This window comes from Epinephelus fuscoguttatus, linkage group LG18 (assembly GCF_011397635.1).
Source record: "Epinephelus fuscoguttatus linkage group LG18, E.fuscoguttatus.final_Chr_v1".
NCBI lineage: Eukaryota > Metazoa > Chordata > Actinopteri > Perciformes > Serranidae > Epinephelus > Epinephelus fuscoguttatus.
Window position 1 is genome coordinate 36,698,784 of NC_064769.1, and position 17,381 is coordinate 36,716,164.

Sequence of the window (17,381 nt, forward strand, 5' to 3'; positions counted from 1 at the left end):
TTAATTAAATCAATGTCAAGTGTCTGCAGGAATTCACTTTTTGCTTTTAAATTCTTTACCATCCCTTTACAGTTCTGGATGAAGTCAGTCAGTACCCACTCCTCCTCCTCCTCCCCCACCAGCCGCCACCCATGCGGCTGCTGGCATGCACGCTTGACGTTGATTGGACTGAAAAGCAAATTGTCTCTTTAGAATTCACCTTTTTTCTCCTTCAGTTTTCATCATATAAATTATAGCATGTTCCTGTAGTCTGGTTTTCTCTTTCTTGGCGTGACCGCTGGGTGCCGGAGCCAAAAATAAGAGAGCCATTCTGAAACCACTGTCCATTCAATACCCACCCCCTTAAATGATGTGGCAGCAGACTTTATCCCACTTCGATATTACACAGGTTATGCCTGTGTGCCCTTGGTGTTTTATTACACTGGTGCCTGTTGCATACTGTGTAGCAATACTGCAGCAGAGTGATATTTGAAACAACAATTACCTGAGATCAAGATTAGCGTGTGATGTTGTCTCCCTGGTATATCGCTTGACAGCTTTTGAGTTTTTTCTTCTGTAATATCTTCTTATGTAAACAGTCTTTAGTTGTATAATCAAAGATGGATTGTTGGGGTTGACCTCCAAACACTGACATAATCATGTTTGATGTGCTTCTGATTGATGGTCAGCAATAACGTTGCCTCACAGCTTTAAAAAGTGCTGATTGTTGAACAGAGAGGGCGAAGCTTTTATCCCACAGAAGAGGGCGTTTGTCATCCACAACAGCCTTCGGTTGCTACAACATCAGCAGCGTGATTTGTAGCTTTCTGGAGCCCAGGTGACAGGAGAGGGGAGGAATGTAGTTAGAAAGGCCATCAAACTCAAAGATAGTAGTTAGCGACAACAGCTGGAGAAGGTGATGTGTGCTGCTCATGTAGGACCTCGGGGCGTCATCAGTCAGCATCCAGCATGTCACAGGCTGCAGCAGGGAGGCAGAGCAGGAGAGGTGACTGGGGGAGAGATGGAGGGAGATCACTTGCTCGTCTCATAAATCAAAAGAAAAAGGTTTTGCCCCTCGAGCAGCGGAGCAGACTTCCATGTTGACACCGGGGAAAGTGTTGCACGGAGATTTCCAAGGCTGCGTTTGGAAATTCCAGTGATTGCTCAGTATTTACAGCATTCACAGCCTGAAAGCCAGAGAAACAAGAATAATTGCCGTTTTCTTGAGTGATTGTTGACCGAAACTCCCTCTGGGACCGAAGCCTCCTGTTGTTACGTTTCCACTGTGAACTTATTTTATAAACACAACACTTAAAACCTCGATAAGAAAATTAAAATGCCAAAGAATTTATAACACGAAGGAAATTTATTTTTGAATTTCTTTATTTGTATTGCTGAAACAATGCCTTTTAATACATTTTCACTTGTTCCTCTCCTCTATGTTCAACCTAATCACCAGAAAAACTGTTTGCATTACACGTTTATGCAAACCTCGCATATGTTACATTTGCATGTTATTATGTGAAGTATACACTGAAACTTACCATCTCAACACGCTGTGGTTACCTCCAGTGGAAAAGCTGTGATGTCTCAGTGGTTAAAGAGCCACGGGTCTCTAAAAACACTCATGTTTGGTCTCTGAAAAGCAGGAAACGCAGCAATGACACGCTAAAAACAACCCGTGTTGTTGTTTGTTGGTCCCGAGCAGTAGTCTGCAGCTTGGGCTTCATCTCTGTTGCATTACTTCTGTAATTTAGTGTTTATTAGCAGATCTTTGTCAGCACTTGACAGCTATACAGATAGATAAATAAATAAATACACATTTACTGAAACATAACATAGCAGGTCTTATATTTGTAACGACAAGCAGTGGACTTCAGTGTTTTCTCTGTTACATCATTTATTTGGTGCGGCTGAATGTGTCACAGCATCCAGCCCAAAAGTGGCCCAGCTTGTCCAGCGAGGTGACGCTGTCCCGGGGTCGGCGGCATGTGTGACATCACATTTTGTTGTGGAAAGCGAGCGCTCCAGCAGCCAGCAGACTTGTGCTCACTGTCTGCCACTCTGTGACTTCACAGCCTGTGCGTCTGAGCTGGGAGATTTACAGAAGCACATTAACTGCATGAGACACCAATGTCAGCACGCTGATTGTCTCTGCGTTCAGTCGTGATGAGAGACTACTTCACACGTACTGCAGAGGAGGACAGTTGGGTGGAGAATTATTCCCAGGGTTCCCGTCAGCGAAATGACTTGTACTCTCTCGACCGGTCTGCTGTAGTGTCCACTTTTACATTTTAGCTGCACCTAATAATCATTTCACTATTTATTAGTCCGGTGATTGTTTTCTCCGATTGATATTTTTATTCATAAAATGGCTGAAAAGAATGAAAACTATCGATCACAGTTTCCCAGAGCCCAAGGTGACGTCCACAGATCAGATCAGCTACGCCTTTATTGAGACTGACAACCTCTCACATTCACACCTACTGGCAATTTTGAGTCACCAGTTAACCTAAGTACGAGTACCCGGAGAAAACCTACGCTGTCACAGGGAGAAAATGCGAACTCCATATGGAAGGGCCCCAAGCCTAAGTTTGAACACCCTTTAGCTGTGTGGTGAGGTACGTTTCATTAAAATGCAGTGTTCTACTTGGAAGTTTTTGGTCCTGGCATTCACGTGGATGCCTCTTTATGCACTCCACCCACCTAAACATTGTCATAGACCAAGTACCCCCGCTCACTCCAACAGTATCCCCAATGGCAGTAGCCACCCAGCAAGTCAGTGCACCATGCCACACCGTAAAAACTGCTTAGTAATTTTCCAAGGAACGTGACAAAGAGCTCAAGGCATTGACCGAACTTTCAAATTCCCCAAATCCCAATCTGATCGAGCATCTGTGCCCAAGAGGTCCTTTGTCCAGGCCTCAACAGGTCAGAGCCAAGTCCGATCTATGAAGGGGCCTCTGCCTTGTCGAGGCATTGAGGAAGGATCTCTGGGTGTGTCCTGTGTTGTCTGGCACCAAGGCGTTGTTGATGGATCCTTTGAGTCCCGTGGGTCGTGAGGTAAGGTACCGGCGATGTTCAATCGAAATCGGATCTGGAGAATTTGGTGGCCAGGTTGACGCCTTGAGCTTTTCGTCACTTCCCTCAGGCCATTCCTGAACAGTTTTCGTGGTGTGGCATCAGGGTGTTGCCGTGAGGGGGTTTGTTGGTCTGTATTGGTGTTTGAGTGGGTGGTGCATGTCAAGTGGCATCTACATGAATGCCAGGACCCAAGGTTCCTCAGAAGAACCCTGCATTGTTACAATTAATGTTGTTCACTTCACCAGCTGGTGGTTTTCATGTTTTGGCTGATCGGTGTGTATAAAGATATCAAAATAAGTACATTTCAAATGAAAATACTTGAACTATGTGATAACTAAAATGTCATTTCCGATATGTTTCGATATCAGCCTGCTACATAGTCACGTTCATGAACTAAGCGCGCCTATACGTCCATAATTCGTTACATGCTAAACTGATGGCAAGATAGTATGCTTGGGGTGTATGAAAGAGTTTTAGTGCCAGTTCTGGTGCTAACCTATCGTACGGCACGTCTGTTCCTAATCTTCTGATTGGGAATAAACCTGCCTCCTGTGTCAACTGTGCGTAGCTGAATAGGGTCGGCCTGCACTACTGTACTTAAACATTAGTCATAGCGGCGGTACAAGGACAATATTTTCTAATATTTTCTGAGGTAGTACGTGGTGTAAAAAGTTGGAAAACCACTGACTTAAACGATTAATTAATTAATTATCAATAAAGTTTCAGGTTAATTCTCAAAAAGAAGGGTTTTCCTTCTTTTATAGTTTAATTTATTCAATTTTAAAAATGTACTGTATTCCCATTTAGTTTATAACCTAAACACATATTTATAAAAAGATGACCCCTTGCTAATATTTCAGGAACACCAGTCTATTAACTTGTGTTTTTGCATTCCTCCAACCAAGTGGATGAAGTGCACATGTGCTAATGTGTCCTGTCTCTGGTTAGGATTAAAGGGGTCTTTCCTTCCCCAGGAGGGATCAGTTACATAAGGTGTGGGGTATAAGGTAGCAGGCGGAATTTAGGTCATCTCTGAGAAAGATAAAGTGAGAGGTTACTAGGTTGTGCCTTTGGATCACTACATCTTTGTGAGGGCTGGCAGCAGTATGGTTTCATGCAGAGCACGTCAATCTGAGATGAGAGAGCTGCCCCGTGTTGCTTCATCTCTTCACCTCTCTTATTATCATGTTCTCAGATCATGTACGGCTGCAACTGTTGCACACACAGCTTGACAAGCATTATGTGCTTTTATCTTTTCTCTCTGATCATGTTCTGCATATTTTTTAAGCCCCTCATCTGTTAAGTGCCAGAGAGCATGTGAAGCGGCGGTATTTCTTCTCGCCAAATGTTGTCAACGCGTAACATCGGGGAACCTCTAACTGTCCTACTTCGGTATTTCATTTTTAGCTTTTGTAGGAAGACTGCATTTCTGTGGGCCCAAGATGACTGAGGGCCAATTGTCTTATCTCGTAATGTTAAGAAAAGTGAAAAAATAATTTGTGTATCCAGTAACATTTAATGGGTTCTTCCTTGGCCAACGCTACAACCTTCCACCAAGTTTCATGAAAATTCGGCCAGTAGATTTTATGTAATCCTGCTGAGAAACAGAGAATTGAACTAAAAACATAGCCTCCTTGGCGCAGGTAATAATAGGGAAAACTGTGCATGGACAAACTTTATGGTTAGTAAAATATATATTCAAGCTAGCTGCTCTTCTGAAACCAAACATCTGAATGATGTTGTACATTTAATTTTTTATGTCTGTTTGCAGGGGTAAAATCTTTTCACAGAAAGTGTGTGTTCATTTGTTAAATGTTGTCTGAGTACCTGAAGCAACATTATTAAAAGATATAAGAGATCTTATGGTAAAATAATTTACTATTTATCATTTTATCTGATTATGTGTCATTAACTTTCAGCTGGGTGTTCCAGGTTAGTGTATTGTTTTGTTGAGAGACTGACTGATTGCCCAACAAAATCATTAAACTTTCAATGACATAGAAGATAGTTTTATTACTGTTTTTCCATAGAGTATAACAATAATAGACGTAGCCCCCATGACATCAGCCACTGGTTTGGGGACTCGTGTTCTGAAGCCTTAAGCTTGGCATTTTCGTCATCGCCTTCTTGGATTTGTGAAGCTCTAAATGACCATACTTGAACAAGAAGCTGGAGCTGTGGAGGAGTGTGAAGTGGATGTGACTCAAAGACTGCCAGTCACTTGATGTCATGCATAACTTTAAGCCTTACTAACATTTTAACGGTTGAGTTATAAAAAATTCACCCCCTGTACAGTTGTCATAAATGTTGAAATTAGCTACAGAGACCAAAACTGTTTTTTGTACCAGGCTATTCTGCTGTAAAGTTGGGCATTTTAACACGAGGGTCGATGGAGATTGACTCACTTCTGTAGCCAGCCTCAAGTGGCCATTTGAGGAACTGCAATTTTTCTGACTCCCAAGTTTGCTTCATTTTTTAACCCAGGAGGGTGCAGCTTGGGTTTTTCAGAAGGTGGCTCCCAAGAAGAACGAATCAAGGCCATGTAAGATTTAGAGAGAGTAAACTAAGTGTTAATAGTAATCACAAGTGTTGTCTCTCTTGTCTCTGCAGTGGATGAAAAGCCAACCAGTCAAGCGGTGGCTGAGTATCTGGAGGGACGGAAGAAGTACGAAGAGCAGAGGAAGCAAAAACTGAAGAAAGGCTCAACCAGAGAACAACAGGTAAAAGAACTCAACTGAACATGAAATACAAATCAGTTCAGGAGACAGGGTGGATACTAGTTCATCTTGCCCCTTGTACTATATATATTAAATTATGTCTGATGTTTTTGATAGACACTGGACCTCCTCAATCGTTTCAAGTCCAAACTGTCTTCAGCCATCACTGAGGACGCCCCAGAGGAGGACGTGGAGGAGCTGGCAGAGGACGATGACAAAGGATGGTCAGTGAACCTGATTCCATTTAACATATATAGGTCATCTATCATTGTGGAGGCGAAACATTTTTAAGCTTGTTTGAATCTGTTTGTCAGTTGATCATACTAAGTTAAATGCTGGATATACATCAGTTTCCAATAGTATCTGAAGTTGGTTCTGGGTGTCATTTTGCACAGCAGCACTCTGGGTACCATCAGTCTTGCTAATACTTGCTAAACCAAGGTAATAATTCCGTACCAGCTACACACTCCATTTGCTTGGCTGTCATTGGTCCTATTTTCAAACAAATTCTGGAACTGTCTTCTCCAAAACCAGCCAAACTGAAAATTGGCACTACAGTTGCACAACAAAGTTTTGCATCTACACTCACAGGTCACATCATGACCTAAATACTTCTCACAGTTTCACTGATGGGTCCATGAGGCCCAGTTGATTCTCAGTTGATGCTGTTCACACTTGAAGCACTTGAAAAAAAAATTCTTATCATATTTTCTGTAACTGTCACTATATTCACACAGCATGAAATGAGACAGATAGTCTGTGGAAGGCTCTTCCTACTGCTTTGAAAAGAATTTGCTAAAATCTACTGTGGCTGAAGAGAAACAACCAGTCAGAGCCGAGAAGTCTCTAACACAGCTGTCAATCATGTCACTGCTCGAGAAGTGCCGTCAAAGTAGGCAGCGCTGATCAAATATAAATCAAGATTCTGTTACTGCATTGTCTATTTCTCACCTCAGATGTTTTCAGAAACATATTTTAGTGTACTGTTAAGCTGTAACTTGAGAAAGTTTGCTCCGGCTAGTGGGCAGTGCTTCATTTAAGCGTGACTAGGGGTGTAACGGTACACAAAAATCTCGGTTCGGTACGTACCTCGGTACACAAGTCACGGTTCGTTTTTTTTCGGTACAGTAATGAAAAAAATAGACAACTGTTAAATATCTTTTACTTATTGGTAACCTTATTAAAACATACCACCACAGCAGTTAACCCTTTTTACACAATTTTTGAATGAAACAAATATATATAAAATCCTGCTTTTTCACATTGTTTGAATGAAAATAGAAATATAAAAGTGAAAAATAAAATCCTGCTGCTGCTGTGTCCTGCACATTTTTTTGAATGAAAAATATAAACATAAATTTCTGCTTTAACAGTTTTACTCAATTAAAATAAAAAGTATAGTGCAGCTGGTCAGCTTTAAAGCCTGCTCAGATTCAGTTTTACTAGGAACTTACTCAGCTTTCCCACTTTGTTAAAGTGCAGTAAACAAAACATGCTTATATCTAAAGTGCAGCTTAAACAATTTCACTCAACTCCAATGGCGTTGGTTATTTCTTTAGCGCGATGGTCAGGGAAACGCTCTTTCTTTTTAAACGACGACGATATCGTAGTTTGCACCAGATTGCTTTTTCTGGTCGTGCCGGTTAACGTTCAAACTCGGGTGGTGTCGCTTTAGATGCGTTAGCACGTTAGATGTGTTTCCAAGTGCATACCCGACCACTGTTCTGCAGTGTCGGCACACTGCTTTTGTCTTGTCCACTTGTTTATTTCCATCTTCGTATTTTACCCTGAAACCAAAGTGTTTCCAAACGGAGGACTTAAGGTTTGCGGGTGGGTCTTCAGGTTCGTCAGGCTCACTTGCCATGGCGTCCGTGTCATTGGTTCGACATCCCATTAGTCCCACTGTCCGCGGTGCTGAACGGCTCGCAGCGGGCGTATGGTGCGCCGCGACCGGCTTGAGGCGGAGCAGGCTCACGGCTTATGTGTTTGTCACTTTCTTTTTCATTTTAACCCACACCATGCACAAAGTGAAAACGAGATTTACGGGACTTGGTGCGTCACTCAATTATGTCCGTCGGGGAACTAGATATTTTAAATGGTTCGGCTCGCAAAAACGGAATTAAAATAAAACAAAATAAAATAATATCCTGCACCCAATAATTTGGTACAGGGTTGTGCCGAACCGAAAGTCGCGTACCAAACGGTTCGACACAAATACATGTACCGTTACGGCCCTAAGCGTGACTATTTCAACATGGCGGCCACGTCACAAGCCTTCTCAACGGAGCATTTTAGCATCTTCCAGATCATCATTTTGGTTTTACTCGACTGTTTTGGTTCGGCCTCAAAATCCTTTTTTTGCGTTTACTTGTCTTACAGCAACTGATACAGTGGCAGAAAAAATTCTTAAAGGTATACTATTCAGGAATTGTTACTCTTTATGAACATTATCACCAGCAACCCCTGATTGGTGTTTCGCCTTGATATATTTGGGGCTTTTTTTCTGTGCCTTGTCCGCAGTGTTCATAGCTTCCTCCTGGATGCGTGCAGCTTATGGTCTGGCATCTGGTCACTAACATTTTATAAAGTCCTGACCTCACCTGCACTCTGTGTCCAGGAATGTCCCAAACACTGCAAAATAAGGAAATCCAGGCAGAGGCCAGAGTCTGCAGATAAATACACCGCCACACACTTCTAGTCAAATCATAAATCTACTCACTAATAAAATAACGCCAAGTCATACAGATATGGCATGTCACAAAATGGTTAAATGATCTGAATGTAAAATGGTTACACTTATACACTCACGTATCAGGTTATATATATGGGCAAGTTGTCTGTTACTGCCTTTTTTACGTTTTTCTAGTATTTGTTGCCTAATCTGCAGCTGTTACAACTTCATACCAACCTCAGTAAGGAGGAAAGTTGTGTCAGTATTTCATGATAAACTGTATGAATTCTTCTGCCTCTGAAAAAAAAAAGAATACTGGACGAGACAGAATGAAATAGCTGCCGCGTAAGTAGTCTGTGCTCAGCTTTAAATCACTGACACTATTCACCGCAGCAGATATTAACAGCAGCACTGAGCAGCTTGTGAGTCCTGAGTGCTCCCGGAGAGTTCAAGAAGCAGTTTGGCAAACGCACTGCTTTTTGGACGCTGAAGTTAGAGCATGACAAGTTGGCACGGAGAGGCCTTTTTCATTAGCCTCCACTGCTTGTGCTGTTCCTATTGATGCCCTCGTGGTGGATTGTAAGAGATTGCAAAAAGAAACCATTTATTATAATAGTGAGCTCAGCCTTAATGAGAAAACTAAAATGGTCAAATGCTGCAGAAAATCCTTCTTTGTAGCAGGAATGATGAAGCCGACCAGATCCAAAGCTCGCTTCGGGGTTCTGATAAATGTGTGTGAAAGTTCAAGTTGTATGCATGTGTGTGTGCGTCAAGTTGGGATTTCAACCCGCAGCCACCAGATTGGCCATCAGGAAATCAGCCCTGACGCTGTGTTTTCCTCTCATATTCTGTTTTTCACCAAAGATCTCAAAGTCTAACTACACAGAGTACAGGGTTTGAAATGAATACCATGTGTTTGAATTTGAGCAAAGTGTCTGTGTGTGAGAGATTTAGAATAACAAAATCTGTAGTTGCTATTAGTCTCGAGAAAGCCCCCTTGAAGTGCAGTCTGTCTGTCTGTGTGTGTGTGTGAGTGGGGGGGCCCTAATGAATTTGAGAGAAGCCTTGGCTGGCGTTTGGAGCCTCTCCCGGCTGTAGACACCTCACTGTGCCGCCCCCGCCAGGTATGGGCGAGGAGGGAGGGAGGGACAGGGGCAGTAGCATAGCAGTCCTAGAAAAACACCAGTGGGAAGTCTGTGCCACTCTAGGAGCGCTGCGAACAGAATGTGGGTTACAACAGGTCAGACATTGGAAGTCAAGTCTGGGCCAGAGGAGGTAAACTATTCCATCTGTGTCTGTGTCTACAAATTCTGACTCTCCCTCTTCAGCCCCCTCCTCCTCCTCCTCCTCTCGGTCTCCGCTAACACACACAAGCTCACATTGAGAGTCCACAATGCAAAGAGTTGCTCCCACCATCCCTCCTGTACTCCTTAATTCCCACCCCCTAAAAAAAAAACAAAAAAAGGCAAAAAAAAAAAAAAAATCAAGAAAAGGCTTCTGTAGCGTCGCATCACGGCAGCACAGAGCGGTTTTGGTAACGCCGGGTTTCTACCTCACGTCTCGGAGCCGTGTGACTCCGAGGAGCGTACGGCCGGCGGGCTGTCATCACTGAGACTGCTAGACAAATTATCAGAGGCGGCCCGCTCACACAGCAGGAGTCCTCAGGGTCTGCCAGAGTCTAGCCATGACATTCTAGATGAGCTGTCACAACTCCTGCCGATTTCAAATGAACACCGGAGAGAGTGCAGAGTGAACACACACACACTCACACACACACTAACTGTGAGCGCTCAGACACATACCACATGCTATGCACAGTAGACAAGGCATCAAAGTATTTCAAAATATACAACAGAGAATACACAGTTTCTTTATGTAGTGCATGAGCACAGTATACACACCCAGACATACACAACACAAGGTCATGTAAATATTTTTTCTCTAGCTGGATAAGACGGACCTGTTGATCATCAACTTTAAAGGGAAAGTTCAGAGATTGTGACGTTAAGGCGATGTGAGTGAACCCACTGATGCTAACGTAGATGCATTATAGTTGAGTCTACTGACGTCAACAGGATGTCTGATGGACAGCAGTAAATTGAGTCAGATAACAACTAATGATCAGCGTCCCGGTGGCCTGGCGTCTAAGACCTATGTTCCATGTCCCCCTCTTTCTCCTCATTTTCTGTAGCACCTCCTCTGTTTACTATCTAAAGGCAAAAAGTACCCTGAAAAAAAAAACATGACTGAGAGTCAGGTTATGCTAGAAAAGAAGTCATGTGAATGACTTGTTTTTTCAAAATCAAATGTGTCTTTCTTCCGTGAAAACATTTTTTCATGGCCACACTGGACGGTAGAGTGAAAAGCTGGCCATCTAAAGCCCTTTTAAGGCCTGAACATACTCGGGCGGAACATACGCGGAACGGACTCAAAGCGGACGTCCGCAAGCCCTGTGCATGCAAAGCTCAGATTTTACGACCGCGCGGACTCCACGCCGCACACCAGTGACTGCTCGGTGTGTATTTTTCACATCGTGGGGATTTTTTACGGACATTTTTACAGGAAACTACAACGCGGAAGTGCGCTCGACTATGAAAGCTCGAATGACTGCGGACATTCCTTGTGGAGTCTGTTCCGCATACGTTCCGCCCGAGTATGTTCGGGCCTTTACACTGCCTTTTCAAGGCATGAATATCAAGATGCATGTATATAAGGTACGATCGCAGAATCAGGGGACTGAGTTGTCTTGCCATTAATCTGCCACGGGAGATAGTAACAGCGCCAAAACCATGTCTGTATAAATGGGCCCGCCGGCAGGACGGGACCATGGGCAGGATGAATGTAAAATTTTTAAGACCTGCTATGTGTGCGACCCACCCTGGGAGATTTAATAAGCAGCTATTAGCAGTTAGCAGCTAACTCAAAGAAGAACAGTAGTTTTAGGAAACCACTGTGATTTGGGAGCTCCTTACCCTCTGAGCAGAGGACGAGATCAGCTGCCATATAACAGAGACCGTACATGATTGCTATTGCCATATTATGTTTATAAAGTGCTGCCGACACAAATGTTATATGTCAAACGAGAAGCTGATACTATTATGTTAATTGTCATGCCCGATTGATTTGGCGAAGTAGGGATACCATTTAAAATTACACACTGGAGCGGAATCATGCCGCCATTGTTTGGTTCTGTGTAAAAATGCAAAGGAGGGATAAAGAAGGGACTTATTAGTGGCTCTATAGCACCATCTTTGTGTAAAAAGAGCTTAAAAGTCCATTCTCACTGAGGGCGAATATCCGCACGGATTATTCTCGCAGAAAAATATAAAAGGTGATTTCATGGGTTCTTATGGAAGTTTGCACACCGTGGCAGAACTTTCATGCGGTGAAAAAAGTTTCTGCCCAGACTTTGACCCCCCACGGAATTCGCTGGCAGAACTGCACAGCTGGGCCAGTAAAATTGTTTGTTTATAGTCGCGCAGACCCGGGAGAGTCCAAAATCCAGCCAGTCAGGACAGTATTGGAGAAAGGTTGATAAACCTTGTTTCACAGCACCCCGTCCTTTTTGATAAAAGACAGGATGATTCTATGAACAGTGAATTAAAGGACAACGTCTGGCAGTCCATTGTCCAGCTTAGTGGCTGCAGTGAGAGTGGTAAGTGCTAAAGAAAGTTGATGTTGACGTTTGTTAAACGTTAGCTTGCTAGCTCGCTGCTGCTACTCTCGTCCATGTTCACCCACACCCGTTAACACTGCGTGGAATTGGAACACAACAACGCCAAATTCCGCACCGCGTCCCTACCGCGCCTGTGTATATGATTTGAACGCAGAAAAGCGTTGTGCGAATATTCCGCAAATCTGTCCCGCATTTCCACATTGCGGCAGTTAGAATGAACCTTAAGAGAGGGGGGAGAATATCATTGAAAAACGGGAATAACAGTGCACTTTTTCAGACAGTCTACCTTGTTTTTATCGTGTTCATTTGACAATCAACGTAAAATGGTTGCAATACCAATAAATATTTTTAGTGTTGCACTTCCTGGCTCACATGCGAAGTGACAGAGATAGCTGCGTAACCATTTTACTCAGAAAAACGACCTCCGACACAAAGAAATACAATGTAATGGTCATTCAAGTCAGAAACTTGGGCAAGATCAATCTGGCCTAAGTTCCCCAACATGAACACACCTAACGTCACAGCATCCTGGCAACACAAAAAAATGAACCATTAGCAGAATAAAATTTTCATCAATTTTTACTTTATTTAATGTTTTATGTAGCTTTTATGTTTTGCTGTAACAACGTTGTAGCTGCCATTTTCATTCAGTTGATTTGTGCTTGATAGATGTCTCTGCAAGCTATGGTACTAGCCTACTCCTCTCTCTTTTAAGAGGGTTCTTTAAAATGTCAAATTTCTTTAAAGGTGTATTTTTAGTTACAGTAGGTCTTAAAGTCTGAGGCAATGCCAAGTTGCATGAGGAATATCTCATATATCTCAATATATTAGACGGTTTGGTCTTCTGCTGCAACTCAGTCCAGCTCTTTGTTTTCCTGTTCTGGTAATGTTTCGATTGGTTCTCCACACGCCAACTGCAAAAATTAGCCTGCTGCGGGGATCTATGTTTTCCTGAGCAGATGCTCTGGGATGCGTTGAGGTCAGAGGTCGGGAATATTATCAACTCCTAAATTGGAAGGGTTTGCAGCTTAACAAACAAAAGCAGAGAGCTTGACAGAGAAGTTTGATCCCTGGCTCCTTTCTCATCTCCACACAGCCAATCATGGCGTAAATTGAGTGTGAACATCAGATTGTCAATATTGGAAACTTACAGAAATTGTCAGACAAAATCCCCTCTAATCCGACATCAGAATGTGTGGAAGGAGGGGGATTACAAAGATCTTTGACCCTGCAACCAGCAGCTCTGATGGAATTTACTGACATCCCAACAGTCGACAGTCATGCTAGCAGCTCTGTGAGGCTGTACTGAAGCACAGCGGGCTTCGAGCTCAAAGATAACAGCATGCTGATGTTTAGCTGGTATAATGTTCACCACGTTTACCATTTTAGTTTTCCATGTTAGCATGCTAACATTTGCTAATTAGCACTACAAAAGAGGTACAGCTTTGGCTAACAGGAATGCCATTTAGTTTTGCAGTTATTTGGTTATAAACCAAAGTATCAGACAAATTTAAAGTTTGATATGATGATGGCACTAGATGAAAAGTCATCAGGATGCATCCTCTGGGGATCACGAATGTCTGTAAAAGATTTCATGGCAATCCATCCAATCTTTGTTGAGATATTTCAGTCTGGATTTAGGTTAACATCCTTGGAGCCATGCAGCAGTTAGCATGACTAAAAAGTTTTCCCTGAACCGAACCAACACTTTTTTAGTTATTTCAGTTTTCCACTCAAACATGAACGCAGGAGGATGTAGCAGATTGACAACATGACGGGGTTACGTGGCCAAAAATGGGTCCACACAATTGATTAGTCACTCCTGCTTTGTTGTTTAGATTTACTGATAGCATTCGCACAGCAGCTGAGGAGATCGTGTCAGTGAGAGAAAATGTGTTTTATCTGTGAAGTGCCTGACACTGATATCTCCTGTGAGGAATGTCCTGATTCTTTAATCTGTCTTTGGGGGAAGAGAAACTGACTGGGGAAATGAAAGACACATGAGCGTCCGTTCTCTGGGGACCAGGGCTTTCTTTCTGGATTTCTGAACTGCTAAGAAGTCTCAAAAATATGAGCCCTAATACTGTATCTCTCACTTTGTACCAAGACAAACTCTTCAGATACCTGTTGCTCCTCTGCCACAGGAAGTGGTCTTCTTTTTTGTGCGATTCCTTTAGTAGTTTTGCTATAATTTGAATACAAGTATTGCAGTTTTCCGCATTGCACTGTCAAAAACTATAGCTCAAATTCTTAAAACGCAAAACATAAAACTGAAAAGAGTAATCGACTTTGTCTGTTTGTAAAGGTTTTGCAATTTTTTCTTCTTCCCCTTTTTTGAAAGTTTAGGATTTTTGTCCCAAAATATGCTGCATTTTTTGGTAAATACAGACTGTTGCCATTTTGTGATAATAATATATCATAATGTTTAATTCAAAGTATGTTAATACATGATGACACCTCACTGATCCTCTACAACAGCCTACTTTTTATTCTTTCTTACTTTTAATGTTTAGTTTTCATCTCTGTGTTTCTGAATGTATCACCTTTATCTGCTTGTTTGAATGTTTTGTCCTCATCTTTTTGAAAAGAAATTGAGTTTATTATCATTATTACTGTATCAAAATCAGTATGTTTTTTTGCCAAGTAGGTTTTCACATACAAGGAATTTGTCTTGGTGTTTTTTGCTTACAATAAACAGCAAAATTATAAAATACATGTACAATGTGTTTTATACATCCATGATGACTTGAGCTTGAAACAATAGCAGCGATCAGAATAATAGAAACAGCAAATTCAAATTCACGTTTTTCCCATTTTTGATGCTGACATTGTGATCAAACTTGCCCACAGCAGAGAGAGACTAGCCTCTGGGTAAAAGCTCTACAGATCTGTGATTTAGTGGATCATCTGCCACTCTTCTTTGAACTCTCTCCACCTCTCTCTGTCTGATTTAGGATGGCCCATGTTCTGCAGTTTGATGAGCAAACCAGAAAAGTCAAGGATGCCAACATGCAGGACGAAGACACCTTCGAGATCTACGACCCACGCAACCCCGTCAATAAACGGCGGAGAGAGGAGAGCAAGAAGATCATGAAGGAGAAGAAGGCCAAGAGGTGAGGCGGCGAGGTCGTGAGGTCGGTAGGTCAGGTCCTGCCCGAGCCATGTGACTGAAAAACTGATCATACAGCATCCCGCCTGTCCACTTTTCCAACACTTCAAACCCCGCTTTGTTGAACGGTCTCTTGGCTCGAACATCTGGATTGAGGACCTGAGCAGAAACGATCCCTGTAATCTGTGATGGAAAGGCTCCTTCACTTGGGAACAGCTGCAGCCGGACTCTACGCTCAGTTACTCATCTGGATTAAGACTGTGGTCGTAATACTGATTAAGGTCATGGTTTGATTACCTGTAATGTTGTTCACTTTTTTATGCTGTTCTCCTTCTGCTTATGTTGTCTCGAGCCTAAGTGTGACCGTTAGACTTTGCCAGAAAAATAAATGACATTAGTTTCCAGTCTTTGATGATTTGACTCTGTTATGATTTAACGATTTATCTAAACTCATAATGTTCATCTTAGCTAAACTTTGCGTAAAGACTGGAAACAGCTAGCCTGGCGGTCCCCTACAAGCATCTCTGAAGCTCGCTAACACATTACAAAGTTGTGATTTCACTTGTGGAACCATTTTGTGGTCATGATTGAGCTTTAGAGGAGCAGATCTTTCTTTACCTTTGGACAGAGCCAGGCTAGCTGTTTCCCTGTGTTTACAGTCTTTATGCTAAGCTAAGCTAAGCTAATCATTTTGAGGTTGTAGCTTTATAATTAACACACAGTCTTTTAAAGACCTTTGCACTTGGTGTGCAAAGGTCTTTAAAAGACCTTTGCACACCAAGTATGTATTTTTTTTAAACATTTTTTAATCTGTAATCCGCATGGAAACCTTGGACTCTGAGTTCTTTTTATTGCCAAACTTTGCAAAATGAGGCAAAATCTAAAGACACATTTCCTCCTTTACTTCTCTCCAGTGGAAGTACCTCCCTGGCTGTCGCCACCCCACCCATGTCTTGCATTTGGCACATCGGCTAAAAGCCCTGAGCTGTCCTCCCTCTCTGTCAGCACACTGTCTCTCCGTTTTACAGTCTGTGTGCGCTCCTCATCCTCTATAACATCCTCTTCCTTGTCATCATCATCCATCTGAATATTACTATCTGACCTGTTGAAAATAAGCTGTCTGACTTGTGATGCACCCTTTTCCTCTCTCTTGAAGAAAACACCACATTTTTTGCTGCTTCTTGGACAAAAAAATACTCTAAAGGCTTTTGACAGAGGTGCAAAAACAGAAAATCAGACCTGTTCCGAAAATTTTAACAAAGGACAAAAGTATGAGAGCTGAATGTGAATGACAAAACATGAGGTTGTATTCATTTTTAAAATATGCAATCATTTTGGACAAATAATACTAGCAGGAAATGTCTTTAGACTTTGCCGCAATTTTGCCAGAGAACATCAAAACATATCAGATTCAGTGTCCAAGGTTTCTGTGTCAGGCTGTACCCGACTCAAAATTATGTCAGTCGAATAAGATTTGAAAACAAATGTTCAACCATGTGTTCCTTTTTCTTCCATAGAGTCTGAGTGTTTGGCCAGGGTTAAGTTCAGTTTGTTAGTGACACTTACATAATATAGCAGACAAGCTAACTGCGCTAACAACGGACTGTTAATGTGCACTGACTGTGTCAGCGTGGGTTTCCTCCAGGTGCTCCAGCTTCCTCCCACAGTCCAAAGACATGCAGGTTAATTGGTGACTCTAAATTGTCCGTAGGTGTGAATGTGAGTGTGAATGGTTGTCTGTCTCTATGTGTCAGCCCTGTGATAGTCTGGTGACCTGTCCAGGGTGTACCCTGCCTCTCGCCCGATGTCAGCTGGGACAGGCTCCAGCCCCCCCCGCGACCCTCAAGAGGATGAAGCGGTTAGAAGATGAATGAACTTTTTGTGACAACACTAGATGTCAAACAAAAGCCAGAGACTGCGTCGTATGAAGTTGCTGTAAGATGTGAATTCGCCCTTCTGAGCAGAAGGCAGACGATGACGTTACCTGAGAGCCTGACCGGGCAAAACCTTCCCAAAAGTAGACTGCACACAGCTCGACTTAAAGGAATTTCAATTGACTAAGGGGTCTCCGACTGATGATTTCAGTCCCTGACTGTCAGGTGTTAGCCCTATTTCTGCGTAATGATTTTTATCAGATGATAGATT

General features: G+C 42.5%; 1 protein-coding gene across 1 annotated transcript in view; it reads left to right on the top strand.

Moving 5' to 3' along the window:
* Positions 1-15,640, top strand: part of cwc27 (CWC27 spliceosome associated cyclophilin) — a 44,845-nt gene extending 29,205 nt beyond the window's left edge. The window contains exons 12-14 of the mRNA XM_049560074.1: positions 5,674-5,783; positions 5,898-6,004; positions 15,082-15,640. Of these exons, the coding sequence (XP_049416031.1) occupies positions 5,674-5,783; positions 5,898-6,004; positions 15,082-15,244 (380 nt within the window). The 3' untranslated portion in view covers positions 15,245-15,640. The remainder of the gene's footprint in view (positions 1-5,673; positions 5,784-5,897; positions 6,005-15,081) is intronic.
* Positions 15,641-17,381: the final 1,741 nt, after the last annotated feature.